Source organism: Lissotriton vulgaris, chromosome 3_1, assembly GCF_964263255.1.
Source record: "Lissotriton vulgaris chromosome 3_1, aLisVul1.2, whole genome shotgun sequence".
Taxonomy (NCBI): Eukaryota; Metazoa; Chordata; class Amphibia; order Caudata; family Salamandridae; genus Lissotriton; species Lissotriton vulgaris.
Window position 1 is genome coordinate 105,192,984 of NC_141689.1, and position 21,635 is coordinate 105,214,618.

At 46.5% G+C, this 21,635-nt stretch overlaps 1 protein-coding gene across 1 annotated transcript in view; it reads left to right on the forward strand.

The window, feature by feature from the left end:
• LOC147726040 (CD209 antigen-like protein C) overlaps positions 1 to 21,635 on the forward strand; it is a 435,480-nt gene that overhangs the window by 37,346 nt on the left and 376,499 nt on the right. The window contains exon 2 of the mRNA XM_086960157.1: positions 20,384 to 20,542. Within this exon, the coding sequence (XP_086816283.1) occupies positions 20,384 to 20,542 (159 nt within the window). The remainder of the gene's footprint in view (positions 1 to 20,383; positions 20,543 to 21,635) is intronic.

Sequence of the window (21,635 nt, forward strand, 5' to 3'; positions counted from 1 at the left end):
CCCGTGCGTCCCAGCTACTCTTGTAGCTTTGGGGCTGGAAGAGTCTGAATTGTCACACTTGTAGGAGTGTGATTGCTAGAAGTTGTGTTGGTATACATGTCGGTCCTTTTTTCTTTTAGCTGCACTGATCAAAGCTGCATGGTAGAGATTTCCTGACCATCATGTATGGATACACTATGTATGTAACTTTTTGGTTATTTCAGTTGGAATTTAGTTGTGGTATTTAGGGGTGCACGTGTATATATATATATATATATATATATATATATATATATATATATATATATATATATATATATATATATATATATATATATATATATATCTATTACCTACTGGCTATCGCCAGTAGGTATATATAGTTAGGATTAATTCCCTATGGGATTTTTGAAAATTCTATGTCTAATAACTTTGGCGTTTGTGGACGGAATCGGCTGAAATTTTCAGGAAAATGGCACATTTTGTTTCTGAGCAGCCCCTGAAAATTTGGTGGGGTTTCGTCAAGGCGGGCCTGAGAAAAAAGGGGGGTCCCAAAACGCGTTTTTAACATTGAGTTTTCCATAGGGCGGTTGGACTCACTTTTAGCTCGAACGGCTGAATGGATTTGCACGAAACTTGGCAAAATTGTAGGGACTGTTAGCCCGATGTGCCTTTGCTAGGTCTCAATATATGTGCTTCAGTGGATTTTGAGAAATTAACGTTTAAATCAAGATATATATCTGTAACAGCGCTCCGGGCAGCGATCCGGTCCGCTTACTTTTCGCGTTTCGGAACTTTGCGCGCAGAAAGCTGATTGGCTCTCCGGTGTCTGTCAACATTCTAAACAGTCCGGAGCGGCCGCCATCTTGTCTCTCGGTAGGATCGAGAGAGAAGAAGAGGTGAAAAGCGAAGGGGGAATTTAATGAAAGGGGGCAAGGTATCCCCCTCTTGACCCCCTAGGAATGTTGTTGGGGTTATTAAAGGGTCCCGTGGGGAAAAGAAAAAAAAAATGATTTTTCACGGTAGAAGCGCTTCACGGGCCGCGAACTGGGCCGCAAACTGGTAGCGAAACGGGAATTCGCCATTTTGTGCTTCGTTAATTAAATTACTAGGTATAAGGGGGTGCGGGAGACGTATCCTAATCCCCTATGTTTCCTGAGGGTGGCTGAGGAGGCTGATATATGTTGATACATCTCTTCCAGCGGCTGTGCGTGAGCTTTTTTTTTTTTTGCTGCATGACAGTCCGGAGCGGCCGCCATCTTGTCTCTCGGTAGGATCGAGAGAGAAGAAGAGGTGAAAAACGAAGGGGGAATTTAATGAAAGGGGGCAAGGTATCCCCCTCTTGACCCCCTAGGAATGTTGTTGGGGTTATTAAAGGGTCCCGTGGGGAAAAGAAAAAAAAATGATTTTTCACGGTAGAAGCGCTTCACGGGCCGCGAACTGGGCCGCAAACTGGTAGCGAAACGGGAATTCGCCATTTTGTGCTTCGTTAATTAAATTACTAGGTATAAGGGGGTGCGGGAGACGTATCCTAATCCCCTATGTTTCCTGAGGGTGGCTGAGGAGGCTGATATATGTTGATACATCTCTTCCAGCGGCTGCGCCATCTTGCCTTTTTTCCAATGCCACAATTTTGTCGTGCACGGCAGCCATTTTAGATGCCAGGCTGGTCCCAGGCTATCACCTACCCCTGCGGATGTAGTTTATGGCCCCAGCTGTAGAGAATTCAGACATGCCAACCCTCCCGATTCAGGCGTGAGACTACTGATTTCAGTGCTAGTCTCCCGCCTCCCGATTTCTGCAAGCAAAAACCCGGGGGCATATTACGAACAACTAGCGATAATTTTTGTCTCTAACTTGTTTAGAGACAAAAATTATCGCCGCACATCGGCGATTTTTATCGCAGATAAACCTTGCTATTATCGCAGAAAAGTCAGCGATATTCATGTATTATCGAGCAAATGCTCCTAGCCATGTTATCCACCTCCCATTGGATAACATGGCTAAGAACTGCTCAGGGCAGGTGTTAGATTTTGGAGATATTCGCGCTTAGCGCGAATATCTCCAAAAGTTGGTAATAGGAGATAGCGATGTTAGGGACTGTTTCGAGTCGCTAACATCTTGGCACGCCACTTTGCATGTCATTAGTGATAAGTATCACTGACATGCAAAGCGGGGCCCAAGATGGTCGCTATCTCCTTTTAGCTGTCACTAACTGGTGTTAGCGACAGCTTGGTAATAGGGAGATAATTTTATCTCCGCTTTCATGGCTTTTAAAGCCAAAAAAGCGGAGATAAACCCCCTTGATAATATGCCCCACGATTCCTTGGGGGTTTCAGCTGACAGGGCTTGGTATTGTGTTACATGGTAATTTTTCCAGGAAACGTCAGAGGGTCGATGCAGGGGTTCTAGAAGAGGTGATAAACCATTTAAGCCTCATGAACAAGCGCATGGTCTTTGTGAAGTACTCGGGGCGGCGGTGTGTGTGTGCCCTCTTTCAGGAGCGGGCGGGGGGGCACTGCCAGCAACTTGCCAGGTCAGGTAGTGTTCAACACGTGCATCACCCTTTCTCTGCCTGCTATTGCGCTCCATGCTTCGGAAAGGTAAGAAAAAGAACGTGCATTTGAGTTTGAAATCTCCGATCCTGCAGCAGCACACTTCCAAAGCCCACACATGACAATAACCCGATTCAAGGCCCCATTCACCCGTTTTAAAAAAAATAGATAACACTCCAACAAAGTAAGATTATAAAACTTTATTAACTTTTAACTATAATGAACGGAACAAAAACTAAAAACATTTAAACATTTTTCAACCCAAAAAGCAACAATGGTTAGAAGCTGTCTTTTGTGCGAATAGTCCCAAGGCAGCACAACGTGCAGAGTTCTGGACGGCACCCAGGTGATGTCGCCTGGGTGCCGCACTGGTTTTGGGATCCTACAATGCAGCACAGAAAAACAGCGTGGGGCGTCCCGGGTGGTGCGGGGGGAGGCCTCGTCAGTAGCGGTCTGTTGTGCGAATAGTCCCAAGGCAGCAGAACGCGTTGAGATGTTGATGGCACTGTGTCCAGTGTCCCATGGCTGACACAACATGTACGACAGGCACCCAGGTGATGTCCAGTAAACTGCCGCACTGGTTTTGGTATCCTACAATGCTGCTCCGAAAATTGGCGTGCGGCGGCCCGGGGGGGGGGGGGGCGTGGGGGAGGCGGCGTGAACGGGCCTCCCCAGGTGGCGGCCATCCAGCTGAGTTGCGCCCGCTCTTGCGGCTACAGCGTCTCGCTCACCATGTTGTTGAGTTGCTCCCACTCTTGCAGTGCAGCGATAGGCGGCTGCCACATGACTCTTAAAATGGCGGACGGCTCCTCGGTTTTGGGCCTGGTCCACTGAAATGGCCCTGGGACACCTTGGAACTCGGACGCTTGCCTGCTAGGGCTTGGGCTCCATTCTCGAAAAGCGTCCCCTCAGCCGTGAAGATTCTACAAAAGTCTTGGGGGCCCCCGACTCCCGCAGGCTTCCGGTGGGGAGCGGCTGCCATGATTGCTCGCGGAATGACCACGACGGAGCCACGAGATGGTGGTGCTCTCATGCTGACGCCAGCTTCAGTCTGAATGATCCAGAAACAAGGTGGGGCTTTCATCGTTTGGGAAAAAAAAATGTTCTAAACCAATGAAAAGTGTTATTTTTAGGTCATATGACCAAGCCTTCCATCTTTAGGAAACCAAAAGTAAAATGAACCAATGAAAAGTTTTATAAACAAGTCACATGACCTGTTATGCGGCATAGGGCTACAAAAAGCGTAGAAAATCCGTTGGCACGTGAGGCGGCGTCAGTAGCGGACCGATGTGCGAATAGGCCGAAGGCAGCACAACGCGCCGAGATCCGGATGGCACCGAGGTGGTGTCCAGCAAATTGCCGCACTGGTGTGGCCATCCTACAATGCTGCGCCAAAAGACGGCGTGTCCAGCTGAGTTGCGGTCACTGTTGCGGTACAGTGACTCGAACGCGCCGAGATCCGGATGGCACCGAGGTGGTGTCCAGCAAATTGCCGCACTGGTGTGGCCATCCTACAATGCTGCGCCGAAAGACGGCGTGTCCAGCTGAGTTGCGGTCACTGTTGCGGTACAGTGACTCGAACGCGCCGAGATCAGGATGGCACCGAGGTGGTGTCCAGCAAATTGCCGCACTGGTGTGGCCATCCTACAATGCTGCGCCGAAAGACGGCGTGTCCAGCTGAGTTGCGGTCACTCTTGCGGTACAGTGAGTCGAACGCGCCGAGATCTGGATGGCCCCGATGTTGTGTCCAGCAAGTTGCCGCACTGGTGTGGCCATCCTACAATGCTGCGCCGAAAGTCGGCGTGGGGTGCCCCGTTGGCTTATGAGGTGATGTCAGTAGTGGACCGATGTGTGAATAGGTCGGAACCAGCACAAGGCGCCAAGATCCGAATGGCAAGTCCTGGATGTTGAGTGCCTCAGTTGAGAGTTCTGAGCAGTGCTTGTAAGACTGTCTGAAGCTTATTTGCACCTGCTGCAGCTTCACTATTGCCCTGGTGTGGCCAAAGGTCGCACATGACATAGGCGGTCGGCTCCCGAGGTCCGGCGGAACTTTTTTCCTTTTCCTTTCTGCTTCTTTTCCTACAATCCGTTTCATCTGAAGACACGACCAGGTCCCTGAATGTGTGCAGGGGGACGCTATTGATTGAATGAAAATGGCGGCTTGACACAAAGCTGACTCAAGCGTTACTGTTGATGCTATACAGACAAAAATTGGTTTTCAGTTTGTACATTCTTCAGGTTTTTTTTTTCCATCCAAGTCTGATTGAGAGTTTGTAGAAAAATGGCTTCAGATTTTCGACATACTACTCTTCAACATTCTTCCTAAATGTAACAATGTGAAACTCACTAGGAGAACGGCTGTTCCTGTTTCCTTTCAAAATGCTGCCAACAATATTTTCTGAATGGAAGACACCATCTTGTAGCATAAAGGGCCGAAAGGGGTTCTGGTCTGGCCGATGGTTGGTGGAGACATTTTTACTATATATTGGACCTGCCCGGCCTCGCCCAAAATGGCGCCGGTATAAATGGGACTCGTAACTCCTTGCCCGCAAATGTATATCTAGAAAATGTTATTGTAAGTGGCCCTGTCTTATTTTAATTACAAAATGTACGTCCACCAATTCCGCAACTGTTAGACACCTTTGTTCTTGCAACCTAATGGCCCGCTCGTTACGTTCTTCTACAGTGTAAATGTCTCCTCATCATATACGATTTCAGTTTGCTCCGTGGCCGGCCCACGTGGTTATAGGCCCGTATTTGTATACTGACATTTTCACAATAAAGGTTTTTAAAACAAAACACGGTAGTAGTATTTATATTGGTAAAGTTTTTACTTTTAGTCACTGTTTTCGAATCAGTAAAAGGCAAGTGAAATAAAGCAGTCCAATTACATGACGGATAAAAGGTATAATATGTAGGAACGCAGTAAAGATAAATGGTCAAGGGCAGTTGTGTTTTTCATGTCTGCAACATAAAGTGATCGATAAGAATCTGATAATCAGGCGTATCGGCGACTAAGACAGCAGGCGGAATCTCTTTTACTCAACGGCTCCGTCATGGAAGGAAGAAACGCCCTTTTTCTCGAAAAAGGAATATATTTTACTTGCAAGACAGTTGTAAATTTTCCGGGAAAGTACATTAGCCTGGAATATTATAACATATGCTTGAAAAAAAAATATTGTTCGAAAACAATAAAAAGCGTATTTTTTAGGTCATATGACCAAGCTTTTCATCATTAAATTAACAAAAGTAAAATGAACCAATGAAAAGTTTTATTAACAAGTCACATGACCTGTTATGCTTACGTTACGCGCTGCGCTGCGCGCCTCGGATCACTTCCGGGTGCGCTAACGCGGCGTGTCATATAACGCATTACGCGACAACGTAGGTCAAGAATATAGTCAAAATGTCTCCACCAACCAGCGTTCGGAACACAACCCCTTTCAGCAGTCCAAAAAGTTCTGTTAAATGACAATAGAGGGGACAGGCAACAAGAACCATCAGTCAAAGAGGGGAGGGCAAGTTCTTCTCTTCCGGGTCATGTTGGGGCGCTACCGGAACTGATCGAATTGGTAGTCTACAGTGTTTCTGGATGTTTCAGACTAAAGCTGGCGTCAGCATGAGACCACTACCATCTCGTAGCTCCGTCGTGGCCATTCCACGAGCAATCATGGCAGCCGCTCCCCACCAGAAGCCTGCGGGAGTCGGAGGCCCCCAAGACTTTTGTAGAATCTTCACGGCTGAGGGGACGCTTTTCGAGAATGGGACCCAAGCCCTATCAGGGAAGCGTCCGAGTTCAAAGGTGTCCCAGGGCCATTTTAGTGGACCAGGCCCAAAACCGAAGAGCCGGCCGCCATTTTGAGAGTCCTGTGGCAGCCGCCTATCGCTGCACCGCAAGAGCGGGAGCAACTCAACTACATGATGAGCGAGACGCTGTAGTCGCAAGAGCGGGCGGTAAACAGCTGAAAGGCGGAAGAGGCACAGTGTAGCAAAAGCGGGCGGAATGGCAACTGAAACGGTAAAGGGGCGCCCCACTACAGCGTGTCTTCAGGTCAAACGGATTGTGGGACAAGGTTCAGAATTGAAGAGTCATCAAAAGGCAAAAAGTTCCGCCGGACCCCGGGAGCCGGCCGCCTATGTCGGGGGCGATCTCAGGCTACACCAGTGCTATAAGACTTGGGGAGGGTGTCGGAGCCAAGCGTCTTCTCCGAGTCCATGGCCATCACACCGCCCCTCAGGGGTCTCCGTCAAGCTATTTAGGAAGGTAACATATCACATTGTTTTCTAATGCAGTCAGGTCCACAAACGACACTCACTTACTTTGAGAATAGTGAAGCTGCAGTAGGTGGAAATAAGCTTCAGACAGTGTTACAAGCACTGCTCAGAACTCTTAACTATGGCACCCAACATCCAGAACTTATGCCATTTGAGAATGGCAGTGACATCGAAGCAACTCAGGGACCAAAACCATTAACGTACTTTCACGTATGAAAATCTTACTTGGGGAGGGGGCAGGAGCGAAGCGCCCCCTCCCAGTCAGCACCACCACACCGTATGTTGAAAATTTGAAGCCATCGTTCTACAAAGTCAACCAAACTTGGATTGAAAAATCTAGAAAAATGTACAAACTGAAAACCAGTTTTGGTCTGCATAGCATCAGTAGCAACGCTTGAGTCAGATTTGTGTCAAGCCGCCATTTTGATTCAACAAAGCACAGGCATAGAAAAAGACTCAAACTCAGAACTCTGAACTATGGCACCCAACATCCAGGAGCTTGCCATCCGGATCTTGGAGCCTTGTGCTGCTTTCGACCTATTCACACATCGGTCCACTACTGACATCATCTTATAAACCAACGTTATGTAAATAGTTTTTTAATAAAATCTTTTACCCTCTTTCTTTGCTGGTGTGTTGTCTATATTTTTAATATTTGCATAGGGTTTGTCGTTATTTTGTGCGGGATGGGTGATGGAGCCGAGCTGTCTTGCAGCCCTCATGGTGTGGAGCTCAGTTCATCTCACTATTTTCGTATTTCTCATGAAGGGTTGTTCCTAATATTTCTATTTTAGCGAGGTGAAAAAGAGATCCAATTAGTGGCCTACTGATTTTGCTCGATTACTTTTATTTTTTTACACGATTTTTCACTATCTGCAAAGACTAAACAGAGTATTGCGACTTTGTGCTTGTTTGTAAATAGAGAATGATCCAAAGAGAACCAATTCTAAAACAGTAAATGCTTGGACAACAATCAATCAAATGGAGAGACAAGCAGGCACGACGGATTACAACGGGGGCAAAGGCTTGCGTTAACTACCGTTCACTATCTGCAAAGAGAGAGTACTACTAAGACAAAAGAGGGGAGGGGGGGGGGGTGCAGCGTTCAAAGCACATCAGCGTGCATAAATACGAAAATGTTTTTATCTATCACGTACTTGACATTTTAAAGCTTTTCATATTTGCTATTAAAAAACCAATGAAATTCACAGAAAAAACCATAGGTTATAGTGGATATATAGTTAGGAATTAGCATTTACAAAACCTTGAAAATTCAATGAAAAAACCATTGGTTTTAGGCCATATATAGTTAGGGATTTGCATTTACAAAACCTTATTTTACTCGCATAAAACCATTGAAATTCCATATATAGTTATAAGCGCTAACTATATATCGCGCACCCGCAATCCACTGCTGATGATGTCACATATTACATCATTCATGACATGGTTAGTGACATCACTGATGACATCACTGATGACATCTCAAATGACAAAAAAGGGAGTGTTTGAACCAGCTGGTGCTCTTTTCATTTTCCACACAAGCCTCTGAGGAAGAAGTTATTTCGAAACGCGTCAGGCAGTGGGACTCTGACTGTGAAAGGTGGGCAGCCAGACGCTTCTGTACCAGTGATTAAAGGCTTATGCTTGAAGCCTTGTGTGTGTTCGTGTGCCTTTCAATAACTGGAACAAGCAAGGAGCGTGATTTATAGGCGGCTGCTGGGCCGTCGAAAGTGCACCACCCCGAGAACCTGGGGGCCACGGGGGTTGTCATCAGCCGGTCCTCACATGTGGGGCACTTCACTTTGGATCAGGAAGCGCCAGCTGCCGGGACCTATCTGAAGGTCTTTTAACCAACAGAACATTTTGCACAGAGCACCTTAATAACATGGCACTACATTTCCCTCAATGCACAGCGCAGGATTCATTCAGAACAGCCCAATCAGGGGGCGTGCTATCATGCAGAAGAAAAAGGGAGTGTTTGAACCAGCTGGTGCTCTTTTCATTTTCCACACAAGCCTCTGAGGAAGAAGTTATTTCGAAACGCGTCAGGCAGTGGGACTCTGACTGTGAAAGGTGGGCAGCCAGACGCTTCTGTACCAGTGATTAAAGGCTTATGCTTGAAGCCTTGTGTGTGTTCGTGTGCCTTTCAATAACTGGAACAAGCAAGGAGCGTGATATATATATATATATATATATATATATATATATATATATAAGTCATGGGTGTTTTCTTAGGATTCTAGTGAAGAGGACCTGTATTTATATTGGTTGTAGTTTTCTTGACTTGAGCACATTATGGAAGGTGGTTTGGTACATAATACAAATGATGTTGATGCCAATGACCTCAAGATTAGTTACTTGATGATGTCAACTGAATTGTGTGCACAAAAAACTTAGAATGTTATCCCCGAGTATATTATATGTATAAAAATTTAGTTATTTGCTTGTTTTAGGTATGATACTGTTGTTTGCCCTCGTAGTCCTGATGAGGCCTGATTTAACAAGAGGCTGAAACGCGTCGACACAGCTTTTTGAAGACACCAATGCAAACTGAAAATATTTTGATCAAGAAAAAAATTTGATAAGGAGTGCTAGAGAGAAGGAGGTTAAAACATGGTTAACCTTATACACTCCTTTCTTGTTTGGTTTGTTATGGTGATCAGAATATAAGGAATGTTTTTGATTAATTGTGGACAAACTTCCTTTTCTGAAATAATTTGGACAAAAGATCCTTCAGTTGGGTTCTAAGTAAAGTGTGTAAAAAATAAAAATGTATTAAATTTGTTTGTCTTGTATAGATATGTAAAAATTGTGTATATATATATGTGAACTGTGAGATATTAACTTTTATGGAGAAATATGGTTTATATTAAAGGAATCAGTTAAACGATAAATGTGAGCCTTATTTTTGGTGGCTGTTCAACAAGAGAAACTCTATGGTTCAAAATTATCTTTAATTTAGTTATGGTGGAAAAGATCAAACCCAAGAATGGATAATTTAAGGTATCCATTTTTTGATAATTAGTTAGGTGTCTAACTATTCCGTAGGCGTTGCCTTCTTTATTCTTGGTACGGTTATTGGCAGCGCTGGCAGGGTCAATGGGTAGTGTGAGCTGTGGTAGCCTCATTATGAGAGCCCTGGCACATATTGTTTTGCCAATTAAGCACTGTGGTAGCTTGATACAAAGAATGGCATTCTATTTACTATCCAACTGTTTTGCATCGGAAAGGCTCACATTTCACAGCGTGAAAAATGGAAGACCCTGCTTTGTGTCAAGGGGCAAACAGTGATAGATTTTGACTCAAGGCCCAACTATGAAAATAGTCAGATCAGGCTTTACATTAAAATAGTAATGTCTACTTAAAGCAAGTGCAAACAAAAACAAGCTTTTGCAATGCAATAGGTCTTTCATTATTAAAGTTTGAGCTATTGGTGTTGCATTATAAATGCTTGTTTTAAACCTTCCTAAGTGTTGGACTTGGCCCTTTTCCCCCAATTTTTTTTGCTTTTTACCCCCCTATTATAGGACGTCTCCCCCATGGTAAGGTTACTTTATAGGCCATGTGCGCTGTGAGACCCCATGTTAATCTGTAATGTCATGCAATGGTGTGAGCACTTGTCAATTCCCCCCATTGTGTAAAATGTACCCTGTTGAAATGCTGTATCTGAAATGGCTGCCAAGGCTGTGTGTGATGTGCCACCTGACTGCAGGAGGTTAGCAGTCTAGTTGTTAGGTACCCAGCCACTCCTAGCTTTTGGAGGGAAAGCCTGGCACCCAGGGTGCTCTACTCCTCCCCCTGAGCCAGTCTAAACCAGTTTGCCACAGAATTCTAGAAGGCTCTGCCACTGTCTGGGAGGAGGGTGTAAGTAAGGGGGATGTGCCACCATGTGCGGAGACAGAGCTGGGACAGGAATGTGAGGGGACCTGCTGCCAGGGGATACCGCCACTTGGGCCTGTGTGCTGGACCCTGCACCCATCCAGAACCCCCCTACTGTCCCCAGGGCTTGTGAAGCCCCACTTAAGGAGTTCAGGCTGCTGTGTCGGAGGAGGGCCACGCTGCAGTGGGAATGGTGAAAGCCTACCACCCTGTTTTGATGATGGCCCCACTAACTGCTGACCGTGCCCAGTAATGCCTAATGCTCTGTCTCCCGAGTCCCTGAAGAAGGAGGGCCCCCCCTAGGTCCCTGGAGCTGCCAGGACCTTGCGCCATGCAAGCGCTCTGCAAAGAAGTGCCTAGAAGGGAAGGAGCATCATAGACTGGACCCCCCCCAGGAGGTGAGGAGTATTACCCTGGGGCTTGCTGCTGGGACTGTCCGCCCCCCCTCTCGCTGTGCGCTTGGAAGTGTTGGGCCTGGAGGAGGGGCTGCGTGCCAAAGCGCTATCATCCTGGAAGCGCTGTGCTGCAGAGGCCCTGGATAGTCCTAAATTGCCTGAACTGTACTGCCTGCTGTGTGCGCCTGCAAAGCGCTGCTTCAATCAAGCGCTGGACTGTTAGAAGCACTGCCTGGCTCTGGATAAGTGCTGCCTGTTAAGCGCTGTGATCTGGAAGCGCTGTATGAGGAGCTGAGCAATGTGAATAGCAGTGGATTGAGAGGAGTGCCGCTGCTGTTGGTGGTTCCCGCCACGGTCTCCGGCGTGAGGAGAGGGCCGCCGAGAGTCAGAGTGGGCCGCGCTAGGCCCTGAAGCCCCGATCCACCGTCATGTGATGGGGGCGTCCAGCCGCGTCTTCTACCGTGCCCCCGCCCTTGTTGCCAGCCATTGGTTGCCTGCCACACCTCCTTGCCGGCCGCGCTGTGATTGGTGGCCAGCGCCTCCTCAGGCAGAAGTGGCCTCCAATTGGCCGACGCCGGGAGAAGCCCCGGACTGGCCTGAACATCGTCGCGGAGGGGGCTCAGAGGAACGCGAGCCCCTCCGACCTGCTGCAGATTTGGGGCGGCCCCTTCCAAAGGCGCGTGCCCCCGATTCGCCCCCATTGTGCCTGCAACCAGTCCAGGCCATGAAGGCCTCCTCAGGGACCGCCCAACTGACGCCACATCACCGGGGGGCTCCGGAGAGAGCCCGAGCCCCTGCCCCAGTTGGCAGCACGCCGCAAGGACCCGGGAGGGCCGAAGAGACAGGTAACTCCCCGGGGAGGCGGGCGGACGGCCAAAGAGAAGAGCGAGCCCCAAGGAGAGAAGAGGAAGCCCCATGGCCGCCCCTCCCCGGGGGAAGCGGTAGTTGGGCCCTGTTGGCCCTAATTAACAAGATAAGGCGTCCTGAACTGGGCAAGGACACGGATGGAGCCCGTTGGTGACTATTGGGTAAATTAAGGGCCTCCCTATGAGGGGTGCCTGACTTGATGGGCAGTGGTAGTCCTGTCCCATGCAATATGTGACCCTGGGTCCTGCCTCTATTGTGGTGCTCCCTGTTAACAACGATTTATGCTAACGCAAGTTCCACTGGTTGTTAGGCCCTCGAGGTTGTTTGTGCGCAGGTGCTCAGGTTTGATGCCTCATGGTAAATGTGAATAGGCCTGTCTAGGCCGGATATTAACGTTGGGCCTATGCCAATGCCATGCCTGAGTGATGCTCTTGCGCCTAATGTTGATGCCCCCAGGTCCATGTTGGATAGAAGTGCTTTTGTGCCTAAAGTTTTCCCTGCCTCAGGATTTAAGCCCAGGCCTGGTATTACATTTGCATGCCTATGCCAGTTGTTAATGCCAGGTGCCACCTGTTTCTCTTCACAGGAGACGCGGATGCAGGCCCGGTTGCGTGGCTATGCCCTCAACCTAATGTATATTTTATGTCTAATGCTTTAGTTTACGCCTACAGCTCACTTCTAGGTGAGGCCAAGGATTAAGGTCTGAGTTGGCCCTGCGATATTGACCTTGGGTTTCAGCATTAGTATTTCTTTCCCTCACGTATTCTGCTATGGTTTCATGCCAAGGATAACATTTTTATTTCAGCTGGACACTAATGGACTTCCTTAACCCTTTTTCTTATTTCTCCCATTTTTCCTTGTAAATAATCCCCCTTGCATTCATTGCCCTGGTGCCAGTTAGTGCCTTTTGTGAATACTGAAATTGTTGAGTTTTACCTTTGCAGGCTGGAGATAATACAAAACGTATTCTTTTTCCAACCAGAAGCGGTGTCGTGTCTCTTTTGTAGTGTGCCTGGTATGTCAACTGTGGGTACTGCGTGAATGCTTCACACATGACCTCTGAAGTTTGGCCTGCCGGCTCTGCTCCATGCTACCCCCTGTAGAATTGGCTACCCCATTTCTAACACTAAGGCTCAAACCTAAACATGGTTGTCAGCCTAGAATCTGTAGTAAAGTTGAACTTGAGGTGCCCTGCAGCTACCTCTGACACCAGCAGCTTTGCAATCCAAAATATCGGAGACCAGGTTGCAAAGAATGAAAACAGGCGTAACTCAGAACAGGTGTAAGTTGAACTCTCTCAGGTGAGATTCAGTTGTTGTTCCCGCTAAGGCAGGTGAAATTTACCTAGCTGGAAGAGACATCTGAAAGTGAAGAATAGCCACAAAAACAACTCACTACTCTCGGATTTCCTATTTTTACGTGTGAGATGGAGAGTAAGAACATCCAGAGACCTGCCTTCCCAGGTCCTCCAGTGAAGCTGGGTGCAAGGCACCCCCAGCAGGGATCCATGCTTGACTCAAGCTCACAGCTTTCAGCTCTGGGCCACTCAGCCCTTCATCTTCCTAATGTCGAAACAACACTCACCCGACTTACAAGCTGTGTACTTTAATTTTAAAACTACAAGTGCATTTATTTGGTTCAGACTTTGCGAACTAAAGAGAGAGAGAAGAGAGAGAAAGAAACAGAGAGAGAGAGAGAGACTGAGAGAGAGAAAGAGAACGAGAGAGAGAGAAACAGTGAGAGAGAGACTAAGAGAGAGAAAGAGAACGAGAGAGAGAAACAGTGAGGGAGTGAGAGAGAGAGATGGAGAGTGACACTAAAAGAGAGAGAGAAAACGAGAGAGAGAGAAACAGAGAGGGAACAAGAGAGAGAGAGACTTAAAGAGAAAGAGAACAAGAGAGAGAGAGAGAAACAGAGAGAGAGAAACAGAGAGAGAGAGAAAAAGAGGGAGAGGGAGAGAGAGGAAGAGAGCTAAAGAGAGAGGTAAAAGGTAGAAAGAGAGCAGTTGAAGAGAGAGAGGAAAGGGAGAGAGATACAGAGAAAGAAAGAGAGATGCCAGCCGGGTTCCCAGTCTGGAAGGATTCTGATACTCAATTTTGCATCAATGTTTCAACAAAGAGTTGTTTGTGGAGTGCCCCAAAAAGTAAAGAGATTCGGGGGGGAAGGGCTTATTCCACTGTAGCCCACCGTCTGCAACTGGTAACTCCGTCCCAGTGGGATGAGGTATTTTATTTTGCCAGTGTGGTGTCACCTCGCTATGCCTGGTGTCAGGTATTGGAATGGGGCATATCGCGATAAAAGCAGGTGTTTTCCTCGTTCCAGGGGGCACAATTTTGGATTGTGCAGACCTGGCTCCCTCGTGGTTCACACCACTTTTGAATAGCTAATAGCTCTTCCCTGAGCCCCACCGACTTCAAGCACCTGTTTCACTTACCGCCTGCTGTCCACACTGGCTCTGCACAATCGGGCAGACCACCTCGCCCCAGGGGCAGACGATGCTCGGTTCTGCCCAATATCTGGACGGGGGCAGGACAGGGCACCAGAGTGGTGCTTGGTTAAAGCTGCCACTGGGTCGAGCCTCGCCCTTGCCGTCACAGTCACTGCCAAGCGAGTCCTTTAACGTTTTCAGAAAAAACAACAAGCACTGCATAGGATGATATTGATAAAAATAGTAAACTATAATAGGCTACTAAAACCGTAAACTGCAATAAAATGCACGCCTCTTGTATGTGGATTGCTTAAAATTAGGGAGGCGCACCGGGAAATTAAGTAGTCACACGTTACTGACGCTCTATCTAAACTCCAAGATTCAGCATCCCAACACCCTGCCCGGGCCCACTAAGATCAACAATGCCCCAAGCAGTGTGACTGTGTGGTCCCGGCGAGCTTGGTCTAGGCCTGAGGGGACCGAGGATGACCGACCAGTGTTAAAGACTGACCGGTACAACAGGGTATGAGCATGACGTCTGTGCACAGGTGGTGGTGCGTGGTGGAGAAGAAAGCTCGACTTGCATTGCTTCTGCTGTGGAGAGCAGTGAATATTTAAGGACCAGACCAGGTGACATCTGTCTCCCCGTGCTAACAGCATTAAGCAGCGATTATTTTGAACTATGGGATGGAAGCCAGTGAGGGAGAAGACCCCGCTCGATCCGAGGAGTGATGCTAGATGAGGAACCTTCCAAGACATAGAGACAGTCAGTCACTGCAACCCTGGCAGGTGGCTATTTGGGACTTCAAATCATCAACTGATCACACACGCTAGCACAGGACTTTGGAAGATATGAGCTTTGAAGGCACCAACAGAAGAACAAGCTCACGCGGTAGCAGGGGGGAGGAGGAGGCCTGCACTTGCGGGAGCAATAATTGCTGCCAGATGTTAGCGCGCGCTCCCGCAAGTAGATCGTCTCATGTGCACGCGTTGCCACTGATGGCAATAGAACGCGTGCACGTTTTTGGCTGAAAAGCCAAAGCAATCGGAATAGGTCTTTTTGCCTAAGCAGAGCATGCGCGCTGCGTAGGCGAGACCTAAAAATGACACACTGCATATGTGCTACAGTGCTCAGCGCACATCCAATGTGTGGCAACCTTTTGAGTTTGTCTAAGTAGAAACATTTGTGGTGGAAATGTGTGCCTCAAGTACAATCCTATGCTAGAAGCATGCAATCCCCTGTGCACCCTGGTGTGAAGCTACCTGTCTCAGAGGGCAGCCCTGTTTGTGTGACAGCGCAGGGGATGCACTGTATTTTTCTCCTTGCACAAATCAGTACAGTAAATTAATTTGGATGCTGCACTTGTGAAAAAATAGAAAATCTGGGCCTTGTTTACCATGAGCACGAAAGTAAAAGTGTGTAGTTTCGGTTACAGTACCAATATGAATTTAAAACTCTCTCCTCTCTTTTTACTATGACATATATTCACTGACTGGCTGCACAACAATTACACTTACCACATCTCTTACTAACCCTCTCTCATCTTCTTTCTTTGTCTCTCCATTAAACTCTCTCTTTCTCTCTGTTATTTATACCTCTTTTCCTTTTCTCTTTTTTACTTTTCCTCTTTTTTCCCTTTTGTTTTCTTCCCTGCCAATCTTCCTTGGCCCTCTCTTTTATTTTCGTCTCCACAACGTTACTTCTCTCTCTATGTCTTTCTCTGGCACACACAATGGGGTCGATTAGGATCGCGGACGGACTTGAGTCCGTCCGCGACCCCAGAGTATGAGGGAACGTCCGCATGGGCTGCGGCGTTCCCTCATGTGCGATTAGGATGTGACCGCCACCCTGGCGGTCACATCCTGGATATTTAACATTGCGGCGGGTGCTGCTTCAAGCAGCACCCGCCGCAATGTTAAAAGTGCATGTGTAACATTTACATGCACAAAGCGGCAGGCACCGCGCGGTGCCTGCCGCATTGTGCATGTAAATGCTGGGGGGTACCATAGGTACCCCCCATGTGCACCCCCCACCCACCAACACCCTGGGGGCCCGCAACGGGCCCCCAAAATCAAAAGTACACATGCTTTTCCACGGCGGAAAAACCGCCGCGGAAAAGCATGTTTTCAAATGCTTCCTAATTTGGCCGGCGGTGTCTGATAGACACTGCCAGCCAAATGAGAGCTTTTCCGCCGCGGTTGTAATCCGACCGCGGCGGAAAAGCAGCGGACAGAAACCAAGACCCACCAGCCATCGTAATGTGGCGGTGGGTCTTTGGTGAGCCCGCAATGGATTTTCCGCCTCCTCCGGGCCGGAGGTGGCTTCCGCCGGCCCGGAGGAGGCGGAAAATCCTCCATCCTAATCGGCCCCAATGTTTTTATCTCCGCTTGTCCCTGAAGCAAAGACAAAACCCTTGCTCAGTTTAACAAGCATTTTTAATGCAATAGATTTCGCATTTACGCAAGTTTAAGCTATTGGCATTGTAAATGACAATGCCTTTTATTTATGTTTTAAGAACCAAAACATAAATGAAAGGCATTGTCATTTACAATGCCAATAGCTCAAACTCAAGTAAATGCATTGCAAATGCTTGTTGTACTATGTGCCCTCCTCTGAATGAGGTCAGCCTTCAATGTACCTGAAATCTTGTTATGAGAGCAATGATGTGGGTGCGCATTTTTAGGTCGAGGCAACAGAGGTTGCGCTGTAGACGATCTGTTATTTTAATTTGTGGGGTCTGACTCCTCCCACACTTTGTATTGGCTTTCCTGGAATAGTCCAGCCCGAACTGCCAAGCCATGTCTTCCCTGGACCGGAATCAAGCATCCTAGGACCGGTTTCTGTCTATCAGCCATCATCAGCCAGGATAGCTTGACTCCAGTGGCGTAGTGAGCACTGGGCCCATGTCTGGGCATACCCTTCCCACATAAGGTGAACAGCAAAACACACAAGATGATGGATGGAATGTTGTAAATTGGCAAAACATTCCCCCCAGTCACAGATCTGGGTTTAATTTTGCTCACCACGCCATCCCAGTTCAGACATGGCCATATGCAAATCAGTCTTGACCCTGTGCCTCATGGAGACAGTCCAGCCCGAACTGCCAAGCCATGTCTTCCCTGGCCCGGAATCAAGCACACTCAGATTGTGGTCGCAGCATATAAAAGCACAATATCCCCAGCAATGCTGTTTCAATAATGCATGAGGGAAATTAGCCACTGGATTGGAAGACACTGTTTAAGCTGAACTCGGATAAAACCGAAGTGGTGGTCTTTGTTATCCTTCAACCTAAATGGGATGGTTTATGGTGGCCGGCTGAAATCGGACAGCTCCCAAATCCAGTAGAGAAGGCTAAAAATCTTGGGGTACTGACGGATAGCAAAATCACCTACTCCCAACAAACTAACGCCACAACCTCAGCCTCATTCTAACTGCTAAAGAAACTTAAGAAGGTAATGCCTTATATTCACACAAATCTCAGGAAAACTGTTGTAACAACGCTGGTGCTATCAAAATTAGATTATTGTAATGGCCTTTATCTTGGGCTACAGAACCTCAACCACGCCCATGCCATAAATCACTCGCACCGCGGCGGAATTTCCGCCGTGGTTAAAGGGTTAAAGCACTTTGCCTAGCCTACAAAGCATTGAACAATACAGGACCTGCACCTTTGAAAAACCACTTCTCCCGGTACCACCCAGGCAGATAACTAAGGTCTACCAATGCCAGATTAATGCTGGTACCAAGGATTCGAACCTTGAGTTGGGGAGGCCGAAGTATTGGCTATTGTGCATCCAAGCTTTGGAACACACTCCTGGCACACATTAAAGAGGCTAACTCCCTCATCTCGTTCTGAAAAAAACTAAAAACTTGGGGGCATATTATCAAGAACTGTGATAAAATTATCGCTGCTTTAGCAGCAGGAAACTGCTGCTAAAACGGCGATAATGGGCTTGATAACATGCCCTTGTTAATTCCCATAGAAGCCCAGGTCAACACCAGAACCTGGGCTGCTATGAGAATTCACAAGGACATTTTATCAAGCCCATTATCGCCATTTTAGCAGCAGTTTCCTGCCGCTAAAGCGGTGATAATTTTATCGCCATTCTTGTTAATATGCCCCCTGGTTATTTTTAAATTAATCCACCTCCTTTTCCACTCTGCTAAGAGTTTACGGTCCGGATTAGCGCCAGGACACCTCAGAGTATTTGTGCGCTTTAGAAGTCATAATAACATAACATAACATAACATTCAAAATAAGCTTTCTAAATGTGTTGTGTCTGCCCTGGAACATACTAACATGCTGAGCATCAGAAAATAACACTCAAAGTGCCCTGCAAGGATGGAAACCATCAAGGAAAGGGGAGGTACCAAATTGGTGGCTGCATTTTTCTAAATAGTTTATCCTCTCACTCCTACAAGCAGCATTTAGTTTTGCTCTGACTGAGGGGCTTACTTTACGTTTGCATTTCTACTTTATTAAAGTCGCATTTACCAATTTATTTATTTATTTATTTATTTGATTTATATAGCGCGTTATAACCCAGGGGTCTCTAAGCGCTTTGACAGGATCCACACACACGAATATGGAGGAACAGCTAATCAAATATTACAGGCAACCCCACGCTTGCTGAAAGAGCACTGTTTTTAATTTCTTTCGGAAGGACAACAAATTGGTTTCCTTCCGCAGTTCCATTGGCAATTTGTTCCAAAAAGGTGGGAGAGTATAGGAAAAGGCGCGACCACCCACGGTAGCCAGTCTGCAATGTGGTTGAGTGAGAAGGGTAGCTTCTGCAGATCGTAGCGCCCTACCTGGTCTATAAGGGGTCAGGCGGGATTTCATATAACTTGGCCCTACCATGCAGTTCTCGCAAGAGGGGGGATGCATGCGTGTTCCTCTGCTTTTTAAAAATAAGTCTAGCAGCGTCATTCATGACAACCTGCATCCTATTCGGGAAACATCACTTACAACGCAACTTTTACATCGCACTACCATTACAACGTAACCATTACAACGCAAACCATTACAATGCATTGCGCTGGGGGGCGCTCTAGGATAGGGAATAGGTTAATTTACTATCCAATAACCTTCCCTAGTGTCCACGGGGACTGGAGTTGGAATAGTAAATTACTCTATTCACTATCCAGCACCCTTTAACGTTATGCATTGTAATGGTATGCGTGGTAAAACCTGCGTTGTAAAGGCATGCGATGTAAAAGCATGCGTTGTAATGTCGTACATCCATCTTATTCAGAAGTTTTTGCGAGTTACCGTAGTCCAACCTGGCTAGGATCGTAGCAGAGACCACACGTCTCAAGGTGGAGAAGGACAGCAACGAGGAAACTTTCCTAAGTTGTCGAAGAAGGCCGACACAAGTACCCACCACAGCCATAACACAACAAAGTCTACAATCATTTGGGTCTAAAATCACACCCTTTGATTAACTCACCTGACATACCAAGCACATTGGGAATGGAGGCTTGAGAATCAAAATCCACATCTTAGGGCCTTATTTAGATCTCAGCGAATGAAACAGTCCATCACAAACGTGACAGAAATTCTGTCCGTCATATTACGAAGCCCATGGGATATAATGAGATTTATGTTTCGGCGGACGGGATATCCGTCACGTTTGTGTCTAGAGAACAAATATGCCACTAACGAGGTCCAGCAAGATTTGCTCTGGTTCAGGAAGTCGGTGTCCTGATCTGGTCACTATACCAGTGCATGGCTGGTGGTGCGACTTTAGGATATCAAATTGCCTTATTGTATTAAAGTTGATTAATTATGATATTGTTCTTATTTTTTATTTCAGAATCTGTAACAAATACTTGTCTCTAACATGTGGGTGGGAAGACTTTAGGAACATCTATATTACTATCAACAGATGATAAAGGGAAACATCTTTAGTGATCGTGGACCCATGATTGACTTATTAAAATATATTTTACTTTACACATCAAAGTAATACATTTGATTCTATCCTTTTTCTCTTTCAAGAATCTGATTATAGGGATCTACAGCCACCAAAACCATCTACCCAAAATATTCAAGAGGCGGATCCTAAAACAGGAAGAACTGTCAAGATTATAGCTACTGTCCTAACGATCACATTGGTCATCACATTGGTCATGTCCCTCATCCTAGTGACTGCGTACTGTGAGTAACCACTTACTTTCATTATTCAAAACTGAAGCACAAATAAACTGGACCAGCAATGATTAAAACCTGCTTTAAATCAACAGACAAAATAATCTTCAAATACTTCAATAGTCTTTCCTTAATTATTTTTTCGTTTTTTTGCTTTTCAGTTCCAGTTTATCAATATAGAAATGTTTTCCTCTCTCTAACCCCTCCTCCAGGTTCCTTCATGCTTACCAGCACACTTAAAAAACACTGACATGGCACAATCAAAGAGCATCTGAGGCTAAATGGCGTTCCATGAGTTTTCTCATTAGGGTATGGTGAAAGTTTGTGGCTTACAGAAGTCACCAGTGGTCATGTTGCCTGCTGATGGCTTTGCTGATCCGTCTTGCTGCTTCCCTGTGCCATTGCCACTGTCACTCCCTGCAGAAGATAATGCCACTGCCAACTGCACAATTGGCTTTGCTGATGTTTAATTACTTTTCAAGCAGGGACAAACCAAATTGTGGTGTCCGGCCACCTTGGAGTATTATATTTTGTTTGCTTATGAGAAACCACATCAATTTACTCTAACATTACTGTGATAGCCATCTTGCTTTATCTGGAGCCATCTTGTATGCAATAATTGACATATTTAGCCACTCTCACATTTTTGGTATGATGTGGGGACATATTTACAAACCCCTATCGCCACAGGAACTCACTTTTTGTGATGCTTCTGTGGCAATAGGAGCTTTGCTTTATTTACAAGGCGGCTTTAAGTACCTCAACATGGCAGAACCCTGTATTGTAAATAAGGCCCTCTTTCACACTACACTACACGCCGCAACACCCATCGTTCCAGGAAGGAAAACCATACACAAAAGGGAACGCTCAATAAATTCAAGTTTGAATTCTTTAGATCTGCTTATGAATTCATGCAAATAATATCCTAATGTGATGCCAATAAAATATTTAAAAAAGGAAAAAAAAAGAGAAAAAAAAGATAACATTAAAAAAGATCTGATTATTCCTTGTAATCACATGGACAAGCAATTATCTTCTTTTTCAATCCATCATGAGGCGGGAGCCACAGTAAAGTATCCAAAATGATTTTACTTTTGTGCTT